Below are 22,234 nucleotides of genomic sequence, written 5' to 3' on the forward strand. Positions count from 1 at the left end.
TTACCTGGCATCCCTATTCCTAATTCTTTATTTAAGGTTGAAATACAACTTTTATTTAGGCACTCGCTTAGATCAGCAGTTATAAAAGCAAATGACTCAATGGAGTCAGTGTGTCACTTTCAATTATTTTAAGTGAATGTTTTTTTCAATTCCTGCTAAATTTAAGTCTATATAAAATTGACCCTTTTGAGTCAGAATCACATAAGTCCAATTGTCTTCTTTCAATGCCATTTCTAACTACATAATTTCAAAAGAAAAACCTAAATGCTATTAGTTATATGATGGGATGGATCTGTAGTGGGGATTTGAATCACATTATCACATAACCTCTCAGCTGTAAATCTCCAAATCTTGGCATACCTGGGAATCAATATCCCTGGTGACTACTAGTATTTTGGTCATTGTTATCTCTGCACATCTGGGTTCTAGTCTGTCATTCAAGACCAACACACAATCCATGGTAGAAAAGCAAAAATTAGTTAAGGCTCGCCAGCCACATATTCTATATACAAAGCCAGTAACTTGCTGTAAATACATGGGCCAGGACGAGGCTTTGTGAGTTCAGTCCACAGCCAGAGCAGGTTGTTATATGTAATTTTGTACAGCAAACTAGTCTAATTTTGCAGTTCATTAGTCCACATGAAAATTCTGTCTCTGTTAGAAGGTCTCCCTACAACCTCTCATACTTAAATATACATTAGCAAAGCTATAAATTTGTTCTTGCCTACCTTATTTATTCTTCTTGTAATGTTGGCCGTTACTTTCAGTTCATATTTTTTATTTTACTCAGTGGTGTTTCTTTCTACCAGTCAGTTCCTTGCCTTTTTTCCCCTTATTTTATTTTGCTTTTAAAGGGGTTCTGATTGCTAATCAACATTCATCAACTGTTTTCCCTCTGTTCTCATGATGTATTCAGTTCCTCAGAGGAAAAATGGCTGTCTGTTCAGATTTCAGAGATTAGAAGCTTTTAAATATTCATGGTGATTATTTAGCACTTCTGCTGTTTATCATATAGAGCCTCACTGTGATATACTTTGTAAAACATCTGTATATGGAAAAGTGGAGTCATCACACAATGAATATTTAATCTAAATGGAAAATAAATAAACAAGCAGTATCTCTACTCCTTTTACTCTAAAAAGTACAAGAAGTCTTGAGGTTTCTTTTGTTGGTGCATTTCTCAAATGTCCTCAAACCTTTTTAGCTTCTTGACAGACTCCTCCTTCCCTTAGGTGTATCAAACAAGTTGCTCTAATACTGTCAATTCAAAATGCCTCTTTTTCATCTTTTCTAGTTCAACATGTAGTTTCTAGGCAAGTCACTCATAGAATCATAGAATGGTTTAGGTTGGAAGGGACCTTTAAAGGTCATCTAGTCCAACCCCCCTGCAATGAGCAGGGACAACTTCAACTAGATCAGGTTGCTTGGAGTCCCGTCCAACCCAACCTTGAATGTCTCTAGGGATGGGGCCTCCACAACCTCTCTGGGCAACCTGTTCCAGTGTTTCACCACCCTCATTTTAAAAAATGTCTTCCTTATGTCCAGTCTAAATCTACCCTCCTTTAGTTTGAAACCCCCTGTCCTGTCACAACAGGCCTTGCTAAAGAGATTGCCCCCATCCTTCCTATAGTCCCTCTTTAAGTACTGAAAGACCTCAACAAGGTCTCCCTGCAGCCTTCTCTTCTCCAGGTTGAACAACCCCAACTCTCTCAGCCCGTCCTTGTAGGAGAGGTGCTCCTGCCCTCGGATCATTTTTGTGGTCCTCCTCTGCACCCACTCCAACAGTTCCATGTCCTTCTTGTGTTGAGGGCCCCAGAGCTGGATGCAGCACTCCAGGTGGTGTCTCACCAGAGTGGCATAGAGGAGCAGAATCATCTCCCTCAACCTGCTTGCCATGCTGCTTTTAATGCAGCCCAGGCTATGGCTGGCCTCTGGGCTGCAAGTGCACATTGATGGCTCATGTCTTACTTTTTGTCCACTAGTACCCCGAAGTCCTTCTCAGCAGGGCTGCTCTCAATCCCTTCATCCCCCAGTCTGTATTGATATCGGGGGTTGCCCTGACCCAGGTGCAGGACCTTGCACTTGGCCTTGTTGAACCTCATGAGGTTCTCACAGGCCCACCTTACCAGCTTGTCCAAGTCTCTTTGGATGACATCCCATCCTTCTGGCATGTCAACTGTACTGCTCACCTTGGAGTGACCTGCAAACTTGCTGAGGGTGGACTCGATCCCACTGTCTATGTCTCTGATGAAGATATTAAACAGTACTGGTCCCAGTATGGAGCCTTGAGGGACACCACTCATCACCAGTCTCCATCTGGACATTGAGCCACTGACCACTACCATCTGGATGGGACCATCCAGCCAATTCCTTCTCCACTGAACGGTTCCCCCCATCAAATCCGTATCCCCAATTTAGAGAAAAGGATGCTGGCGGGGACCTTGTCAAAGGCCTTACAGAAGTCCAGATAGATAGCATCCATAGTTCTTCCCTTGCCCACCGATGTAGTCACTCCATCATAAAAGGCTACTAGGTTGGTCAGGCAGGACTTGCCCTTGGTGAAGCCATGCTGGCTGCCTCAAATCACCTCCCTGTCCTCCACATGCCTTAGCATAGCTTCTAGGAGGATCTGTTCCATGATCTTCCCCGGCACAGAAGTGAGGCTGAGAGGACAGTAGTTCCCCAGGTCCTCCTTTCTACCCTTTTTAAAGATGGGCACAATGTTTCCCTTCTTACAGTCCCCAGGGACTTCACCTGACTGCCATGACTTTTCAAATATCATGGAGTGGCTTGGCAACTACATCAGCCAATTCCCTCAGGACCCTGGGATGCATCTCTTCAGGTGCCATAGACTTGTGTATATCTAGGTTTCTCAGGCAGTCACAAACCTGATCTTCCCTGACAGTGGGAGGGGCTTTATCCCCCTGGTCTCCATCCTGCAGTCCATCAGCTTGGGAGGGGTGAGGAGAGAGGTTACCAGTGAAGACTGAGGCAAAAAAGTTGTTGAGTACCTCAGCCTTCTCCTTGTCTGCTGATACTAGGCCACCATTCTTGTTCATCGGGGTGGGGGGCACACTTTCTTTGACTTCCCTTTCTTGTTATTCTTTGCATCCCTTGAAAAATTCAGCTCCAGCCGTATCTTGGCCCTCCTGACCCTATCCCACACAACCAGTCAGCATCCCTGTGCTCTTCCCAGGACACCTGTCCCTGCTTCCACTGCCTGTGCAGGTCCCTCTTGCTCTTTAGTTTGGCCAGCATGTCTCGGCACAGCCATGCTAGTGTCTTCCCTTCCTTGCCTGATTCTTACACCTGGGAACTGAGAGCTCTTGTGCTGTATGGAATGCGTCCTTAAAGATCTGCCAGCTCTCTTCTGTTCCCTTGTCCCTGAGGATCATTTCCCAGACCATTTTCCAGTTAGTCCCTGCAGACTAACTCCTTGAAGAAGGCTGCTTTCCTAAAATTTAGGGTCCTGACTATACTCCTCACTTTTCCTGTATCCCTCAGGAGTATGAACTCCACCAACACATGATCACTGCAGCCCAGGCTGCCTCCAGTCTTGATGTCACTGATGAGCTCACTTGCATTGGTGACTATCAGGTCTAGTACTGCATCCCCGTGGGTAGGGCTGTCTATTACCTGGCTCAAGAAGTTATCCTCAACGCATTCTAGGAATCTCCTGGATTACCTACAGCTCTCTGTGCTACTTTTCCAGCAGATGTTGGGGTGGTTGAATTCCCCCAGTAGGACAAGAGCCTGCAAGCACAAAGTCTCCTCAAGTTGGAGGAAGAAGGCTTTGTCAGTATGCTCCCCTTGATCAGGCAGCCTGTAGTAGACACCAACCACAAGGTTCCCTTTGTTGCCTCTGTCTCTGGTTCTTAGCCATAAGCTTTCGACCTGCTCGTGGTTATTCTTCAGGGACAGCTCTTCATGCTGTAATGATCTCTTGATGTAGAGAGAACACCTCTGCCCCTCCTTCCTCGCCTGTCTCTTCTGAACAGCCTGTAGCCATCGATAGCCACATTCCAGTAATGGGATTTGTCCCACCAAGTTTCAGTAATGGCATTCAGGTCAGTAGCTGGCAGGCAGCACAGTAGCTTCCAATTCCTCCTGTTAGTTTCCAATGCTGTGTGTGTTAGTGTAGAGGCATTTCATCCAGGCTGTGGACCATGTCTCCTTCTTAGTGAAACACCCCTTAGTTCCCTTGAGGTGTTTCATGGGAGTTTCCTTGTCGGCTCCTACTATCTCAGGAGCCCCCAGCTCATCTCGTCAAGTCTTCGACTGTGCTGCAGTGTCCCCAGCACACCCGTGGGCAATAGGTTGAGGGCTCATAATAGCAGCCCATCCCTTTAACTATTGTGTGTCATCCCACAGCTTGTCACAGGCAAGCCTGATATGTTCCCCCTCTCCTTTCGCCTCTAGTTTAAAGCCCTCTCAATGAGTCCTGCAAGCTCCTGAGCAAGGACACTGTTTCCCCTTTGTGAAAGGTAGCTCTCCATAGACGCCAGCAATCCCGGTGTGTGTAGGCCATCCCATTGTCAAAAACCCCAAAGTTGTGTCGGTGACACCAGCCATGGAGCCATATGTTGATAGATTGAGTCTGCCTGTTCCTTTCAACATCGCTGCCCACAACCAGAAGGAGGGAGAAGATAACCTGTGCCCCAGATTCCCTCACTAACTGTCCCAAGGCCCTGCAGTCTCTTTTAATCACCCTTGGGCTATGTACTGCAACTTCATCACCATCCACATGGAAGAGCAGTAATGGGTAGTAGTCTGAGGGCCATACCAGACTAGGAAGTTTCCTAGTGATATCTCTAACCCAGGAATCTCTTACTTGTATCTAGCAGAAAAAAAAAAGCCAGCCTATCATTTAAAAATGTGTCACAGTCAGCATAATTTCTGTAAAGCATTTAAGATTTACTGGCAGTATCCTATAAGAAATGTATTAAGCTTTACGTTAAACACTCTGTTCCAAGATTAGGCACTGTTTAGTTACAGCTGTATGAAAGATACCAAAAAAGAGGATTTTTTTATTATCTACTTCAGCCCTAACAATACATTGTGAATCATCTCTTCTTAGGGAATCAAAAAACCTTTTACTGAAGTAATTAAAGCCAACATTGGAGATGCACATGCCATGGGACAGAGGCCAATCACCTTCCTTCGTCAGGTAAGAATATTATAAAATATTGTTCTTGATCTTTTATTAGATTACCAAGAACGCCTTAAAATCTATCTGATGTGTGTATTAGTATAAATGATTCCCTAGATGCACTTAGACTTAAAATAATTCTTTTGTAACGAATTACAAATTTTGATTTCTGGGACAAACTCCTATACCTTGCTTGCTGAGCGTCCTCTCTCAACACAGTAGCTTTCCTTACTTTCAGATCATTCCCCATCCATACTTTCTCCTGCCACTTCTCCTGTTATCATTCATCAAATCCATTATCAATAATGCACTTCAAAAAAGAAAGTGTTTGGCTTCAAAGAAAAAAGCAAATGCCTTTCTTCATCTGACAGTATACTTTAAATCTGCACACAGTTGGGTGCAACTAGTTGTACTATTGCTGATTTTGCACATTTTACCTCTGGGCAAGCTAATAGGTAGGTTAACTTTTAGGAAAGACTACTACAGAATCGCATTTGTGTATTATTCCTAAAACACAGGCAAAGTTTAAAACTAGTGTTACACTATTTACTGAGCATCAATTACACACACATGTAAAATCCGCAGTCTATAATAATGTAAATTCAGAGAGTTCCAGGACAAACTGAAGCCATATCAAACTGGGGGTCCAGATGATAAGATTATAGAATCGAGCTACACAGCAAACTGTAAGCAAACTAGGAATTCCAGAGCTTCTTACAAATTATTCAGATACAATGTTATTAAAGAAAATAGTGGGTAAACAGGAAACTCTTTCTCCCCACGACTGTGTGCACACATGGATTAATTCTTTAGTCATGGTCCCACAAGATGACAATAGCCTATCGATATTACACCATGTAAGCATAAAAAGGAGAGAGAGACTGGAACAAATTAAGCTGATCTCAAGCAAGACCTCTAGATTCTTTTTGTCTTACATTCCTTCATAAACTTAATTCTGCTAGGTCATGTTTCTACTTTTACTATGTTCTATATCACCACTTCTTTTTAAATTAAATATTTCCCAGAAATTCAAATTAGTAATAACTGTAAGTTATTTTTGGGAAGGATTATTAGAACATGAAACTGGGACTTCAAAATTTTATCATATTTCTCAGTTCTGCTCCATATTTAAACTCTTGATTTCTTGTCAATAAAGTGGGTTAGTAATACGCAAAGAGGGGAGGATAGAGCTGTTTAGAGATAACATACAAATAATTAACTGTGTTTTACTGTTTGCACTATGCATAGCTCATTCGGACCCTAATCTTCACTGTCTGTAATACAAATAGTTAATAATTCTATAACTGTTTTTCTCAGCAGAACTTGGAACCTCATAAGATTTCTTCACTTCTGTAAGCACTATCCTTAAAAAAAACACTGCAAACTTCCTCAATAACCTTTGTTTTAAATTAGCTGGTATTTGTGATCTTCATTTCCAAGGAAAGTTAACAGTAGTATTACCAACTTAAAATAACCATTGAGAAGTGGCCGATTTACCTTTTCTTGGCACTCTAGGTGGTGGCACTGTGTACATACCCAAACCTGTTGGATGGCCCAAGTTTTCCAGAAGATGCCAAAAAGAGAGCCAGACGGATCTTGCAGGGTTGTGGAGGAAACAGCTTAGGTAAGCGTCTGTTTCAGTTGCTCATGTTGGTATTACAATCAACAAAGGTAGTTTCAGTATCTGCAGTGCTGAAATTTCTTAATTGTGTTTTATATCATTACAAGTCAAATGGGAGATGGCCTAGGGCAAAATGGTAGGGGGAGAGTTGACAGTGTTGCCTACGGACAAAGTGCAAATTTTTGATGAGACTTGTCGCAGAACAGGACAAGATGAGGATTACACAGTGAGGCAGCCCTCACCACAACAACACCTAGGCATAACCCTAAACAGAACGCTGAGCTTTTTTGCATTAGAAAAGTAAGTGGTAGAGGGTAGTAGTGAAGCTTTGTTACTATTCTTATGACATCTGTTAATCCTGAGCTCTGACAGCTATGTCTCCTGCTAAATCTAGGTGGGATTGTTTACAATTTTATAATCTCTAGATGTTTCTCTGCCAAGGAGTCTACTGCCCCTGTAATGATGGTATCAACAAACAATGTCTGTCCATCTCATCTGATCCAGTTCACAGTTCTGTGTCTTAATTTTGAAACCATCAGTCCAAATATGTTTGCAGGGTATGAACTGGGATATCAGAAACCCAGGTACCAAGGCGATAATGCTTTGCAAAGGGAAAGCTATACAGCTGAAAGGAGGTAGCTTTTTACTTAGCTGAGATAGTTTTAACTAAAGATGTCAAAGCCCTATTTCTCCAAGGTAAAATAACCCTTGAAAGAACTAAAGAACTCTGTTCTTCAACCACTGTTCCTGCAAGAGTATACATATGTGTCGTGGTTTAGCGGCAGCTCAGCCCCACACAGTCGCTCGCTCACTCCCCCACCGGTAGATGGGGGAGAGAATCAGAAGGGTAACGCTCGGGATAAGAACAGTTTAATAATTAAAATTAAAAGAAACAACAATAGAAATGCAATGTAAAGGAGAACAACGAGAGGCGCAAAGCCCCGGGGGAGGGGGGAAGGGAGGGGAGAGGGGGAACGAACCGCCGAAACAAACCGCACGCGCCGCAGCCGCTCGCCGCCCACCGACCCGATGCCGCGCCGCCTCCGCGCTGCCACTGCCCCCCCCCCCCCCAATATATTGGTCATGGTGTCACATGGTATGGAATGAACCTGCCATTGGCCAGTCGGGGTCAGCCGTCCCCACCATGGCCCTGCCCCTCCCAGCCCCCCCCGCCACGCCACGCCGCAGAGCGCGGGAAGCTGGAAAGGTAGCCGACCCCCACAGTGAGGAGAATTAACCCCTTCTCAGCCAAAACCAGCACATTCTCCACCCCTTATTCCAGACCATTTACACCATACCCAGGTCCCATATGATGCAATACAACCGTACCAACCACCTCCCCTCCCCTTCCCATCCTTTAACATAATATACAGACATCATTCCCTTAGTTCATGGACCTTCCCTGTAAAATGTCCATTAAAATGTCCATTGAGTTCACCCAGTCCATGACTCTGGGCTCCATCTGTTGTATCAGTCTTTCTGGGTGGGAGAGATGGTGCGTGGCGGTGGGTTGCTGCATACCGAGTCAGTCATCATTCCATCACTGCTGCACGGCTTGTTTCATAGTTGATCTTCCATGGGTTGGGAGGCTCGTACTCTGATATCATTGATACAACACAGAGGTGACACACAGTATTATATAGCAGTCACATTGTGCCATTCAGTTCATTGGGTGTTTTCACCCAAAATCAAATCCCCTTGAGGCACACATCGGATTTCTCCATCCTCCCACATCACCCACCAAGTGCACCCAGGTCCTCGAGCAAAAGCAATCCCACGAATGGGTTTGCCTTTGCCTGAGGCAGGAAGAACCCAGACTGTTTTGCCCAGCATACTTTTTGTGTGCACTACAGGGACTCTATCCCCTTCCACAGTATGTAGGATTTCTGACTGGGCAGGGCCAGCTCAGTTGGCAGATCCCCTCGTGTTGACTAACCACGTGGCTTTTGCTAAATGTGTATCCCAGTGCTTGAATGTTCCACCCCCCATTGCTCTCAGTGTAGTTTTTAACAGTCCATTGTACCGTTCAATTTTCCCAGAGGCTGGTGTGTGATAGGGGATGTGATACACCCACTCAATGCCGTGCTCTTTGGCCCAGGTGTCTATGAGGCTATTTCGGAAATGAGTCCCGTTGTCTGACTCAATTCTCTCTGGGGTGCCATGTCGCCACAGGACTTGTTTCTCAAGACCCAGGATAGTGTTCCGGGCAGTGGCGTGGGGGACAGGATATGTTTCCAGCCAGCCAGTCGTCATTTCTACCATTGTAAGCACATGGCGCTTGCCTTGGCGGGTCTGTGGGAGTGTGATATAGTCAATTTGCCAGGCCTCCCCGTATTTATATTTCAGCCATCGTCCCCTGTACCACAGGGGCTTTACCTGCTTTGCTTGATTGATTGAAGCACATGTTTCACATTCATGGATAGCCCGTGCAATAACATCCATGCTCAAGTCCACCCCTCGATCACGAGCCCACCTGTATGTTGCATCTCTCCCTTGATGGCCTGAGGTGTCATGGGCCCACCGAGCTAGAAATAGTTCACCCTTATGCTGCCAGTCCAGATGCACCTCAGCCACTTCACTCTTGGCAGCCTGATCTACCTGCTGGTTGTTTTGCTGTTCTTCAGTGGCCCGACTCTTGGGGACGTGATCATCCACATGCCGTACCTTTACAACCAGTTTCTCTACCCAGGCAGCAATATCTTGCCACAATGTGGCAGCCCAGATGGGTTTGCCTCTGTGCTGCCAGTTGCTTTGCTTCCATTGCTGCAGCCAGCCCCACAAGGCATCTGCCACCATCCAGGAGTCAGTATAGAGATAGAGCACTGGCCACTTTTCCCATTCAGCAATGTCTAAGGCCAGCTGGATGGCCTTTACCTCTGCAAACTGGCTCGATTCACCTTCTCCTTCAGCAGTTTCTGCTACTTGTCGTGTAGGACTCCATACAGCAGCCTTCCATCTCCGGTGCTTTCCCACAAGGCGACAGGACCCATCAGTGAACAGGGCACACTGCTTCTCATCTTCTGGCAGTTTGTTATACAGTGGGGCTTCTTCAGCACGTGTCGTCACCTCCTCCTCTGGTGATAATCCAAAATCTTTGCCTTCTGGCCAGTCCATAATCACTTCCAAGATTCCTGGGCGACTGGGGTTTCCTACTCGAGCCCGCTGGGTGATCAGTGCAACCATTTACTCCACGTAGCATCAGTTGCATGGTGTGTAGAGGGGATGTTTCCTTTGAACATCCAGCCCAGCACTGGCAGTCGGGGTGCCAGGAGCAACTGTGCTTCAGTACCAACCACTTCTGAAGCAGCTCGGACCCCTTCATATGCTGCCAATATCTCTTTTTCAGTTGGAATATAGCGGGCTTTGGACCCTCTGTATCCCCGACTCCAAAACCCTAGGGGTCGACCCCGGGTCTCCCCATGTGCTTTCTGCCAGAGGCTCCAGGTAGGGCCATTCTCCCCGGCTGCGGTGTAGAGCACATTTTTTACATCTTGTCCTGCCCGGACTGGCCCAAGAGCTACTGCATGGACTATTTCTCGTTTAATCTGTTCAAAGGCTTGTCGTTGCTCAGGGCCCCATTTGAAGTAATTCTTTTTCCGGGTCACTTGATAGAGAGGGCTCATGATCAGATTGTAATTTGGAATATGCATTCTCCAAAAACCCACAACGCCCAAGAAAGCTTGTGTTTCCTTTTTGCTAGTTGGTGGAGACGTGGCTGCTATCTTGTTGATCACATCCACTGGAATCTGACGACGACCATCTTGCCATTTGATTCCTAAGAACTGGATCTCTTGCGCGGGTCCCTTTACTTTACTTTGTTTTATGGCAAAACCAGCTTTCAGAAGGATTTGGACTATTTTCTCTCCTTTCTCAAAAACTTCTTCCGCTGTGTTGCCCCACACAATGATGTCATCAATGTATTGAAGGTGTTCTGGAGCTTCTCCCTGTTCCAGTACAGTCTGAATCAGTCCATGGCAAATGGTAGGACTGTGTTTCCACCCCTGGGGCAGTCGATTCCAGGTGTACTGGACGCCCCTCCATGTGAAAGCAAACTGTGGCCTGCACTCTGCTGCCAGAGGGATTGAGAAGAATGCATTAGCGATATCAATTGTGGCATACCACTTGGCCGCCTTTGACTCCAGTTCGTATTGAAGTTCTAGTATGTCTGGCACAGCAGCACTCAACGGTGGAGTGACTTCATTCAGGCCACGATAGTCTACTGTTAGTCTCCACTCTCCATTAGACTTCCACACTGGCCATATGGGACTGTTAAAGGGTGAGTGGGTCTTACTGATGACTCCTTGGCTCCTCAGTTGGTGAATGAGTTTATGGATGGGCATCAGAGAGTCTCTGTTGGTGCGATATTGCCGCCGGTGCACTGTTGTGGTGGCGATTGGCACCTGTTGTTCTTTGACCTTCAGCAATCCCACAATAGAAGGGTCCTTCGAGAGACCAGGCAAGGTAGGCAGCTGTTCAGTCTCCTCCGTCTCCAAGGCAGCTACACCAAAAGCCCACTTGTAAACTTTTGGGTCCTTGAAATACCCTCTCCTGAGGTAGTCTATGCCAAGGATGCACGGAGCCTCTGGGCCAGTCACAATGGGGTGCTTCTGCCACTCATTGCCAGTTAGGCTGACTTCGGCCTCCAATACAGTTAGCTCTTGGGATCCCCCTGTCACTCCAGCAATGCTGATGGGTTCTGCCCCTATATAGTTTGATGGCATTAAGGTGCCCTGTGCACCGGTGTCCACTAAAGCATTATACTCCTGTGGGTCGGACGTGCCAGGCCATCGGATCCACACAGTCCAGTAGGCCCGGTTATCCCTTTCCTCCACCCGGCTGGAGGCAGGGCCCCTCTAGTCCTGATCATGGCAGTCACAACTCACTTCCTGTAAATGTGAATCAGGAGTCCCTCTATTACACTTAGAAATAAAATCTGCGCTTCTACTCGTCTGTCTGGGGACTTGCTCACTGGAAACTGGAGCAGCAGCTTTCCTGGAAGAGCCTCCCTGAGTGACTGTTCTTCCTTGCAGTTCATGTACTCGTGCCTGTAGGGTTGAAGTAGGCTTGCCATCCCACCTCATCATGTCCTCTCATGGTCACGCAGGTAGAACCATAGGGTGGCCTGTGGTTTGTATCCCCTTCTTTGAGCCAAAGGACGCTTATTCCTAACAGCTGAGACACTGCTCTGTCGATGTGGGGAGTAGGACAGATCTTCTTTGAGTTGCTGGACCTCTCAGGATAGTTTCTCCACAGCAGAGACAAGCGAGGAAGAGATATTTGTGTCGTAATCCCGGAGTCTATCTATCACCTCTGCCACCGTTGGTGTCTCGTCATCTTTCCAGGACATCACTGCCAATGAGTTTGCATGCGAAGATGGTGCGCTCCGTACAAACTTCCGCCACATGGGTCGTGTGCACTCGGCTTCATCTGGATCTTTGGATGACCGTTGATCGTCTAGGTCACCATAGATCACCTCAAACACAGCTAATTCCCTGAGATACTGGATGCCTTTCTCTATAGCTGTCCATTTTCCTGGGCGATATGTAACATGTTCTTTAAAGGGATACCTTTCCTTTACTCTGGACAGGAGTCGCCTCCAGAGGCTGAGGGCTTGTGTTTTTTTTCCAATTGCTTTGTCAACGCCCCCTTCCCCAGAAAGGGATCCCAATTGTTTGGCTTCTTTTCCCTCTAGTTCCAGGCTACTGGCCCCATTATCCCAGCATCGGAGCTGCCAGGTCACAATGTGCTCACCTGAACGACGGCTATAATCTTTTCGCATATCTCGCAACTCACTTAAGGACAGGGATCGGGTGGTCTCTATTTCATTTATGACTTCTCCCTCCTCTCCCCGCGATGGCCCTGGTTCTTCATCATCCTGTTCTAAACGAGTTGATGTCCGCTTCCAATATTTCGTCTTGTGTATGGGGGCAACTGATACTGGTACGGGTTTATTTTCTGAGCTAGCTCCGGTAGTTGTTGTGGGGGTTTGAGTGGCTGCAGTGCCTGTTGTCAGGGCTGGATTGTCTACAGTGCCAGTCACTTTACATTTCAATCCAGAGACAATCTCTTCCCCCTGGGGGCACTGAATACTGTTGAGCAGGGCTCGGTATGCATGGGCCAGACCCCAGCATGTTGCAGTTATCTGTGTCTCTCTGGAGTTCCAAGCGTAACAACATACTTTCTCCAAATATTCTACTAGTTTTTTAGGATTCTGCACTTGTTCAGGGGTGAAACTCCAAAACACTGGGGGTGCCCACTGCCCTAGGTATTTGCCCATGCTATCCCACATGCCCTGCCACTCGTAACTATCAAGCCTCGGGGCAGATTTCTGGGTGATATTCTTAAATTGCTTAGTCAAAACCAAAACAACATGCCCAAAAACTAACAATAAGTGCACTTTAACCACCCAAGGATGTTCAAGATACAAAAACGTTGTTGTAACAAAGGCACAGACATCATAGAACAAAAGTTGCAAAGGTACTATTCTGTATTTCCTCCATATAAAATCTCTCAGAGGAGGAGGTATAATTGCTAATTGCCTCAACAAGGTGGTATCCAAAGTACAGTAAGGGTTTCAGCAAAAACGCCAAATACCAGATAAAGCTGAAAACGAGTGTTTGTATAACAAATCTTGTAGGCAAAACATTACTAATCACAGCAGAACACAGCAGACTCAAACAACCAACACCGATTTTTAACACCAACTGCAAAAAGGACAACATGGTGCTGTGACCAGCAGCTGTTGTTATCTCCAACCCTTCAGCCCCACGTTGGGCGCCAAAAAGACTGTCGTGGTTTAGCGGCAGCTCAGCCCCACACAGTCGCTCGCTCACTCCCCCACCGGTAGATGGGGGAGAGAATCAGAAGGGTAACGCTCGGGATAAGAACAGTTTAATAATTAAAATTAAAAGAAACAACAATAGAAATGCAATGTAAAGGAGAACAACGAGAGGCGCAAAGCCCCGGGGGAGGGGGGAAGGGAGGGGAGAGGGGGAACGAACCGCCGAAACAAACCGCACGCGCCGCAGCCGCTCGCCGCCCACCGACCCGATGCCGCGCCGCCTCCGCGCTGCCACTGCCCCGCCTTTCCCTCCGCCCCCCCCCCCCCCCCCCCCAATATACTGGTCATGGTGTCACATGGTATGGAATGAACCTGCCATTAGCCAGTCGGGGTCAGCCGTCCCCAGCTTGGCCCTGCCCCTCCCAGCCCCCCCTGCCACGCCACGCGGCAGAGCGCGGGAAGCTGGAAAGGCAGCCGACCCCCACAGTGAGGAGAATTAACCCCTTCTCAGCCAAAACCAGCACAATATGATAGGCACATAAATAAGTATAAACTTTGCATATTCAGTAGAGAGGAAATGGAAGACACAAATTCTTTATCATCTAGCAACTATACTGTCTACTTGTACCTGGGAAATGCCACTAGAATTTCTGCTCTGCAGATAGTGTTACGTACAGCTGCTGGGTACAGCAAAGAATCTGGTACACTTAATTACCTTCTTTCAGGTAGGCTAACAGTGACATTTCGGAGTATGTATTGAGTAACTGGCATATTTCTTAATCTTTGTGATTGCAGTGCCTATTTGCACTGGCATATTTTGAGAATAGGTGCTGTGAAATTTAATAAAATAAACAAAACCTGAAGAGTGGTTATGTAGCAGTAATTCAGCCTTGGACTATTCCTAACAACACAGCCTAATACAGAATGTATTTATCTTTACTTTTTTTGCATTGATTTTGTTTCTGTATGTAGAACATTAAAAATACATTTATCAAAACTGAGAAGTTCCTCTAGCTCCATGAATTCCTTTCCTGGCTTACTTTGGAACAATTAACCCACCCAGTACTAGTTGTCATGTAAGAGTTACCGGGGATACATTTGAATTTTGCCTCAATCTTTCTTTGCAGTGATTTTCAAATTCAAGGACATGGTAAGAGTTCTCAGAATGCTGGGTTTTGGCCCCATGCTGGAGTGAAATGAAAGGAATTCAGCCTTGCAGGGTATTTCAGAAATAGGTTGACTCTGTACAAAATCCCCTCTTCAGCAGAAGATCACATTTCAAGTCATTTGCGTGAGCTCAGTAGATGCTGAGGAAGTAGGCCTGAAATAGTTGCAATATTCAAATAAGATGATAATTCTGAATACACCCTTTTATTTTCAGTGGATAAATTGAAGCTCTGTAAGTAACTGGAGTCTAAATTTTTTTTCCTGATATGATATGTACCAAGAACAGCTGTCTGTCTAAATTCCTGGGAATAAAACCACTGTAGACCTTACTGATCTGCTGTACTGGTTTAGGCCTTCTCTCTACCCACCCTGTCTCCAGTGTCATATATCAGCCCCTTCCCTTGGCCTCAGTTGCTCATCACTTCTGTACAGCATGCCATAAACACACAGTCTGAGGCAAGTGGATGTGCAGCTGAATGTAAGCTACTCCTGTCACTTTCTTGGAAGTCTGACAGCTGTTCTCTTCATGGCTGAGAAGGAGAAATTGGCTTTCTTGGGAAAAAGCAAAGGTCAAAAACTGATCCCTCCATGTAGCTTTAAGTGCTGTGTTGTGTTCCTGTAAAATGTTATTTTCAAAAAATTTGTGAATCCAACATATTAAGTAGCTTCAGTACATATGGTCAAGCTATTTGAAGCGTTTTACCCACATCTATACCGGCCTATTTAAATGTATTAACTGCAAACTTAGTATGAATGTCTTGACCTCTGGATATGAACTAGAATAATCTCACTTCCAGTGAATGTTCATTTGGCAAAATCCTGCTCACAGTATTGAGTCCCGCTACTCCCAGACCATGTATGAAGGCTCAGATATGTCCTCAACCTCTGTTGTGTTCAAATACACTGGGATTCCTTTGACATCACTCACTTTGCAAGTGGAATAACTGTCATATCTTTCCAGGCAGTTGAGAAATTTACCCCTCTCCTATATATAAAAATATATAATATATGGCCATGCAGCTTTTTGGGTTGGGTTTATTTATTTGCAAGCCACAGTGCAAACAGATGCATTCTAGTCAAATCTATCAACTGAGTACAATTAAGTGTAGAAGACCTGAAAATTAAATTCAGGTCCTCCCTATGTATTCACTGAAGAATGGGACTCGGCCCTCAAGGAGCACAAGACAGAATGACAGCTTAGGTTTGTTCTCTTACTTCAACAGCAGCTTCCTAGCTGTGGTCAAAGACCCATGTACAGTCCCAATATAACTTTTAGTCCTGTAAAAGTAAACTTCAGGACATCAGGAAACTTTGTGCCCTGAAAAAACATTTTGTCCCATGCAATTGTGCTGTACTTGCAAAGGTTCTTTGTCTATAAATTATGCTTTCACAGAGTATTATCAGGCAGACTACTAGCATATAACTGAGTGATGAGAGTTAAGTCAGGCACAATTATTCCACTCCACCCAACAAGTAAAAAAGATGCTGCAGCTTCATGACAGTGTTCTAAATTAGATGTACACTTGTCACTTCACCATCCATCAGTCTTAGGCTTCATAGCTTGAATCCATTCCTCACCTTGGCTTAGGCTTAGTTTTACTCTTTATTTGTTGCACATGCTCAGCAATGATGTGCACAGGCACCTACCATCTTCCTTTATATAAGATTATTAGTTGTGCTCTGTAAACTGCACATTAGGCTTATAGATAGACTGGGTTGATCCTAGATGTTTCTGCTACAAGTAACTGAAAAGTGGTTGTGGGAGATGCTGTGGAGGGAGAAAGAAGCAGTTTAGGATTTTGGGGGGTTCAGACTGTCAGAGAAAATGGTATAAGATTCTTTTCATATTGCAAATAGAAATGTTATTTTTGTCATGGATTTGAATAAGTTATTTTCCTTTCTATTGCACATGCTGCCTCTGTTCCTTGTTCCCATTACTTAAATAGGTGTTGGTTGACATTTTGAAGTGGTTTTCAACATAAAGAAAGCAACTGGGAGGTAGTCAAAATGGGATTGCTGTCCCAGTTTGTAAAGTAGCCTTCAAATCCTACTTTTTACCAATCTAGTATATTATATTTGTATTTTAGTGATACTTATTATATTTGTCTAATTCCAAATGAATTTCTTTGCTGTATGAACAAACCAGCTCCATTTCCTACTCCTTGGAAAAAAAAAACTAACAACAAAAAAACCCCAAACCAATCCTGGGGATCCAAAGCCCTCATATATACAAACTACTTCATAAAATACTAGCTCAGGAATTTTGCTGGCAAACAGAAAATCTGATGTTAATTGTACTCAATTCTCATCCCATTCTCTATTTTTCACAGGATCTTACAGTGCCAGTCAAGGTATAAATTGCATCCGTGAAGATGTTGCTTCATATATTGAAAGAAGAGATGGAGGGGTTCCTGCAGATCCAGATAATATATATCTTACCACTGGGGCAAGTGATGGTATTGCTGTGAGTGTTAAAATTAAACCTGTCTCTTCTTGACATAAACTATAATTTATCAATTACTTTCGGAAATACAGATCTCTGTTGAACATCTGGTCTCACAAGCTCCTGTGAGTTTGTCCTAACAGATACTGAAGTCACATGGAGTTGATATTCAGTACACCCAATTATGTGGATGTAAGATGCCAACTAAGGAACAGGCACATTAGGAGACAAAGTCTCCTAATATATATTAACTTGTACCTTTTGTAAAGGTATTATAAACCACATAGGTGCCTATATATAAATTTAGGAGATTCAGACCAAATAATGGTGTCCTCGGTGGTTAAGATATATAAGCACTGAAGATTAGAGGGTATGAATCAGTGGCAGAGAGAAGAGGGAATGACCTTGGAGGTGAGAAGACTCAGCAGCTCTTCTTCCTAGTAAACTCTCTGCTAGTGCAGATTAATGCCAGTCAAAATCCCAAAGATCTATTTCAATAGCCAGCTTATTTGGGAAAACTTCAGGTTTTGGCTTCAACCACAGTTCAAAGATGGTCCTCAGTTAAGATAGGAATAACTGTTTCTAATAGATTTTTCCTTTACATGGACACATTCACTGATATCATAACAACCAGCAGTTCTTTGCTTTTATTAAGGCAGACTTTTATAGCTTGTTTGTGAAAGATTTTTTTTTTAATTACATCTAGTGGCAGAGATCAGAACGACAGTGTTCTGACAGGAACAGTTCTCCAGATGTCTTTAGTGAATTGGCTTTCCAGATTATGATGCCAAGTGTTACACTGGCAGCTTGTCAGGAATGGCAGCATAGCATATCAAACCTGTACCATGCTTATTTGATTTCACCAGTGATGAAAAGTCAGAATTACAATGAGTCTTATTATTTGGCACTTCCAAAGATAAAACAACTATTGTTCCATAACTTGGGGGACAGAGGGTGTTAAAGAGTTTTAAAATTTGCATTTGGTCCTGATTATACATTTTGGATGCTTGGTATTTTTAAACTAGCGGTGGGTACAAAATTATGTTGTTTATAAAATGTTAGCTTAGCAGCTGAGTTAGTACGTGATGAGAGGCACAGAAAGGCAGATTTTGTTCTAGAACCAATGAGGAACTTAAAGGATACCGCTGTCATATCTGAAGAGATATTTTTGTTGTTACACTATCAACATGTTACACTATGTTGATAAGGATGCCTGCTTTGATTGCACGTGTACTTCAGAGTTCTCCCTTGATCATAAAGGCAAGAAATCTCCCTACTTCCTGCACCAAATGCACTCTTTGATTTAATTCACATGTAAAAAGCCTACACAAAGACACACATGGACACACAGCCGCTGGGCACAGGTAAATCCTCCGGACTGACTTTAGTGCAAGCATTACATTTCTGCCTGTATCTTCTGGGCATAAACTACATACGATACTTTAGATTTCCATCTCAAGACATGCATAGTTTTTGTCTCTTCTATCACTTGACAATGAAACCATAATGCAAGTCTCTAGCTTTGTTCCCACCTGGCCACAATTGCTCCTAATCTAAAACAGGTATCTCTCCCAAGGAGAATCTCCACAGGCCCCAGTTCTAATTTCTGGTTTTATTTGTGTTTAGTGAGATAAAATGAGTGGAAGGCAACAAGCAGCAACTAGCTGAGGTTTCTTTCTTACAACTGGGCACAGTAGAAAAATCATGATCCTGATATTCCTGTTTCCAGCTTTCCCTCTAGCCTTCTGCTCAGATTGTTTTTCCTAAATTTTGCAGTTGATCAGACATGATCTTTAGAAGCTGCGACATGCAGAGGAATTCCATTAAGCTGAATTAGACCATCCTCACTCAGTCAGTAACTTCGCTTAAAACAACTAAATGCCCTTTGATATGAGAAAATGACTGTACACTTCCCGAATAGAAATCTGCATTAACTCTGGATTTGTTAAGAAGGAAATTGGTAGCTTATTCTAGAGTATACTGTTAATTCTGGTGTGTGATCTTTTTTTTTGTTTTTTTTAATTCCTACTTTCTCCCCAGACAATATTAAAGATCCTGGTCTCTGGAGGTGGAAAATCTCGAACAGGAGTGATGATCCCTATACCACAATATCCCTTATATTCAGCAGTCATATCTGAACTGGATGCTATCCAGGTGAACTATTATTTGGATGAAGAAAATTGCTGGGCTCTAGATGTGAATGAACTTCGCCGTTCCTTGAATGAAGCTAAGGCATATTGCAATCCAAAAGTCCTCTGCATCATCAACCCCGGAAATCCCACAGGTCTATAGCAATTTTGTTTAATGGATGGGTTTTAAGACCAATTTTTTCCCCCCTCTTTCATTCATTTGACATTGCAGGCAAATCCTAAATATATATCAAATATGTAAAGCTGAATTCTAGAGATCAGTGCTCTAGGTAAGACAGTATGTCATACTTTTAGAAACTTATTTTCAGTATCATGGAACTCCAGGGATTTGGGAGAAGAGGTAGGAGCAGGTTCACTTCACTGGATCCCATTTGGGGCCACTGTTTCCACTGAACTTTTGCAGATTTGCGAAATGACTTTCAGTGACTTTTGGTCTTTATGAAAGATCTTGTCTCTGACATGGCCTGTAGCCTCTTGCCTCTGAGAGGCAATGACTACAGATACACTCTGAATTCAGTGCCAACCACTGCCTCCCTAAGAAGAATTTAGTTGATTCTATAAGAAACTAGTTCCTATTTAACTATCATTGTGGGAGTATTTCAAATTATCATTTATACACAGAGTAGTCTTAATAAGCTATTGATTACTATATCTTTTCCTTTGCTTGAGATGGACTAAGTTACCTTGAACCATAATTCCTCCAAAAACATTCCTTAATTTCACACTTAGTGATTTGAATTCTAAAATTCAATAGCACTTTTCTGAGAAAGAGGAATATCTTATTGAAAAGCTAGTCGTCTAACTAGGTCTGGGTGAAAAGATTCGTATACATATGCTCTACTAACTTTCTTCTTGCTTTAAAAATCAAACTATAGGACAGGTACAAAACAGAAAGTGCATTGAAGATGTGATACACTTTGCCTGGGAAGAGAAACTTTTTCTTCTGGCTGATGAGGTAATGGAATATTCTGTTCTCTCAAAAGCACACCGAAGAGCACAAGTATGAGGTGTAATTTTGTTCCATGTGTGGTATTGGTATTTTTTAAGTACAGGGAACAGATTCACTGTTATCATATTAAGACATGAACAAATATGCAAGATTCTTAATATCAGAGGATTAATATGAGAGGTGGCTTGATCTGGATTTGAACAGGGGGACACAAGCAAAGAGACACAAGGAAGAACTTTGCTGGAAACAACCTAAAAACCTGTGTGATATTCAGACCACTTGAAATGAAAGAAACACAAGGAAAATACATTTAAACATACAAGTAAGGGTTAAATTATACAAAGAAGCTCACTGCTCTTCCAAAGGCTGAACTATTAACTATGGCCACTTGAGATGAAATGTATCATAGTTTGAGTAACTCTTACTTAACAAAGAACCTTGTGTCTTCTAATGGCTTTAAGTTTTGAGCGTTACCACTGTTCCTTCAGTTCAGATCTGGCTCTCTAAAAGGCCGTCTTTTATCCTTAGTTAGGGGAACAGAGCACATTAATGTCTTCTGACTATTCAGGTTTACCAGGACAATGTGTACTCTGAAGGATGCCAGTTTCATTCCTTCAAAAAGATTCTGTATGAGATGGGACCCGAGTACTATAACAATGTTGAGCTGGCCTCTTTTCACTCCACCTCTAAGGGATACATGGGCGAGTAAGTCTGCTTTAGTTTTTTTTATTTCATCTTCCTCATTAATCTGGTTGGACAGCCGTTTCATGTTAGTGACCTCAAGGTAATCCACTGTCTTCTATTAATTTTAACTAAAAACTATTAAGAAAAGGAAAACAAGCATTTAAAGTGCAGAGTAATAGATTAGCTCAGTGGTTTTCAAAATAGCAAATAAGTGTATTTATTTCAGACACGTAATGTCTCAGTCCCACAAAGGTGAAATCCTACAGTCCTAAACCAGACCTGTGATAAAGGAAAATACAGTCTCTAACATTCAAGGCAACAACTCAAGAATCACTGGGACCTTTCATACTACAAATGTTTGGGTTTGGTTGTTTTGGGCAGAAAGGGAATAAAAGGAATTTTCTGAATAAATGAATGCTGCTACAGCCATATGCTCTTGTTCTGAAGAGCAAACAATCCAAGTTAATCATTAACTTGCCTAACAGGGAAGCTGTATGTACATGATTTTGCAGGTATGGGATATGGCTTAATGACATATCATTGAGTTCCATCTAAAAACATTATCAGCATAGCAGGTGTTTCAACAACCTGTATGTTACATATTGTAAGATCCCCATTAATTGTCTTTCCACTTCTGCAGCTATTTTCATTGCTTTTCCAGTATTTATACATTTGAGGTTAACTGATCTTTTCTGTCCACTTTAATCACAGATGTGGCTACAGAGGAGGTTACATGGAGGTTATTAACCTGCACCCAGAAATTAAAGGACAGCTTGTTAAGCTACTTTCTGTTCGCCTTTGTCCTCCAGTCTCAGGACAAGCAGCAATGGATATTGTAGTGAATCCTCCAGTACCTGGAGAAGAATCTTATTCACAGTTCACAAAGGTCAGCAGTAACATGCTTGTTCTTTTGTGAATTTCTGAAACCTATCCTAAGTATTGTGAACTCAAAATATGCACAGAGACTGGACTTCTTTCTTCTTGGACAATCCTGTAATATCACCAATTTACAGAACTATGTAGGGTATTTTAAAATAACTCAATATGACTACCCTTAAGAATATTTCTTATTCCTTTTATGGTTCCTTTGTTTAGGAGCCAAAAAAAGCTAAGAAGACATAATCAAGCCAGCTTTCTTGCTGATAAAGTCAACATTTCTCCTGTGTTTGGCATGACAAAAGAATTACTAAAGATTTGCTTTTACTAAAATCTAAACAGGAATGTAAGTTCAAATATAGTTATAAAATCAGCCTTGTTCTTAGGTATCAGTGCCTCTATATACTGAACAAC

The 22,234-nt window shown here is 43.4% G+C and overlaps 1 protein-coding gene across 3 annotated transcripts in view; it reads left to right on the forward strand.

Moving 5' to 3' along the window:
* Positions 1 to 22,234, forward strand: part of GPT2 (glutamic--pyruvic transaminase 2) — a 38,571-nt gene that overhangs the window by 9,560 nt on the left and 6,777 nt on the right. For 2 of the 3 annotated variants that reach the window (XM_075101502.1, XM_075101503.1), the window contains exons 2-8: positions 5,078 to 5,167; positions 6,665 to 6,773; positions 17,049 to 17,182; positions 19,202 to 19,445; positions 20,187 to 20,266; positions 20,829 to 20,965; positions 21,656 to 21,830. In XM_075101502.1, coding sequence (XP_074957603.1) covers positions 5,078 to 5,167; positions 6,665 to 6,773; positions 17,049 to 17,182; positions 19,202 to 19,445; positions 20,187 to 20,266; positions 20,829 to 20,965; positions 21,656 to 21,830 — 969 coding nt within the window. The remainder of the gene's footprint in view (positions 1 to 5,077; positions 5,168 to 6,664; positions 6,774 to 17,048; positions 17,183 to 19,201; positions 19,446 to 20,186; positions 20,267 to 20,828; positions 20,966 to 21,655; positions 21,831 to 22,234) is intronic. The other variant, XM_075101504.1, reaches the window with a different exon arrangement.

Source organism: Phalacrocorax aristotelis, chromosome 8, assembly GCF_949628215.1.
Source record: "Phalacrocorax aristotelis chromosome 8, bGulAri2.1, whole genome shotgun sequence".
NCBI lineage: Eukaryota > Metazoa > Chordata > Aves > Suliformes > Phalacrocoracidae > Phalacrocorax > Phalacrocorax aristotelis.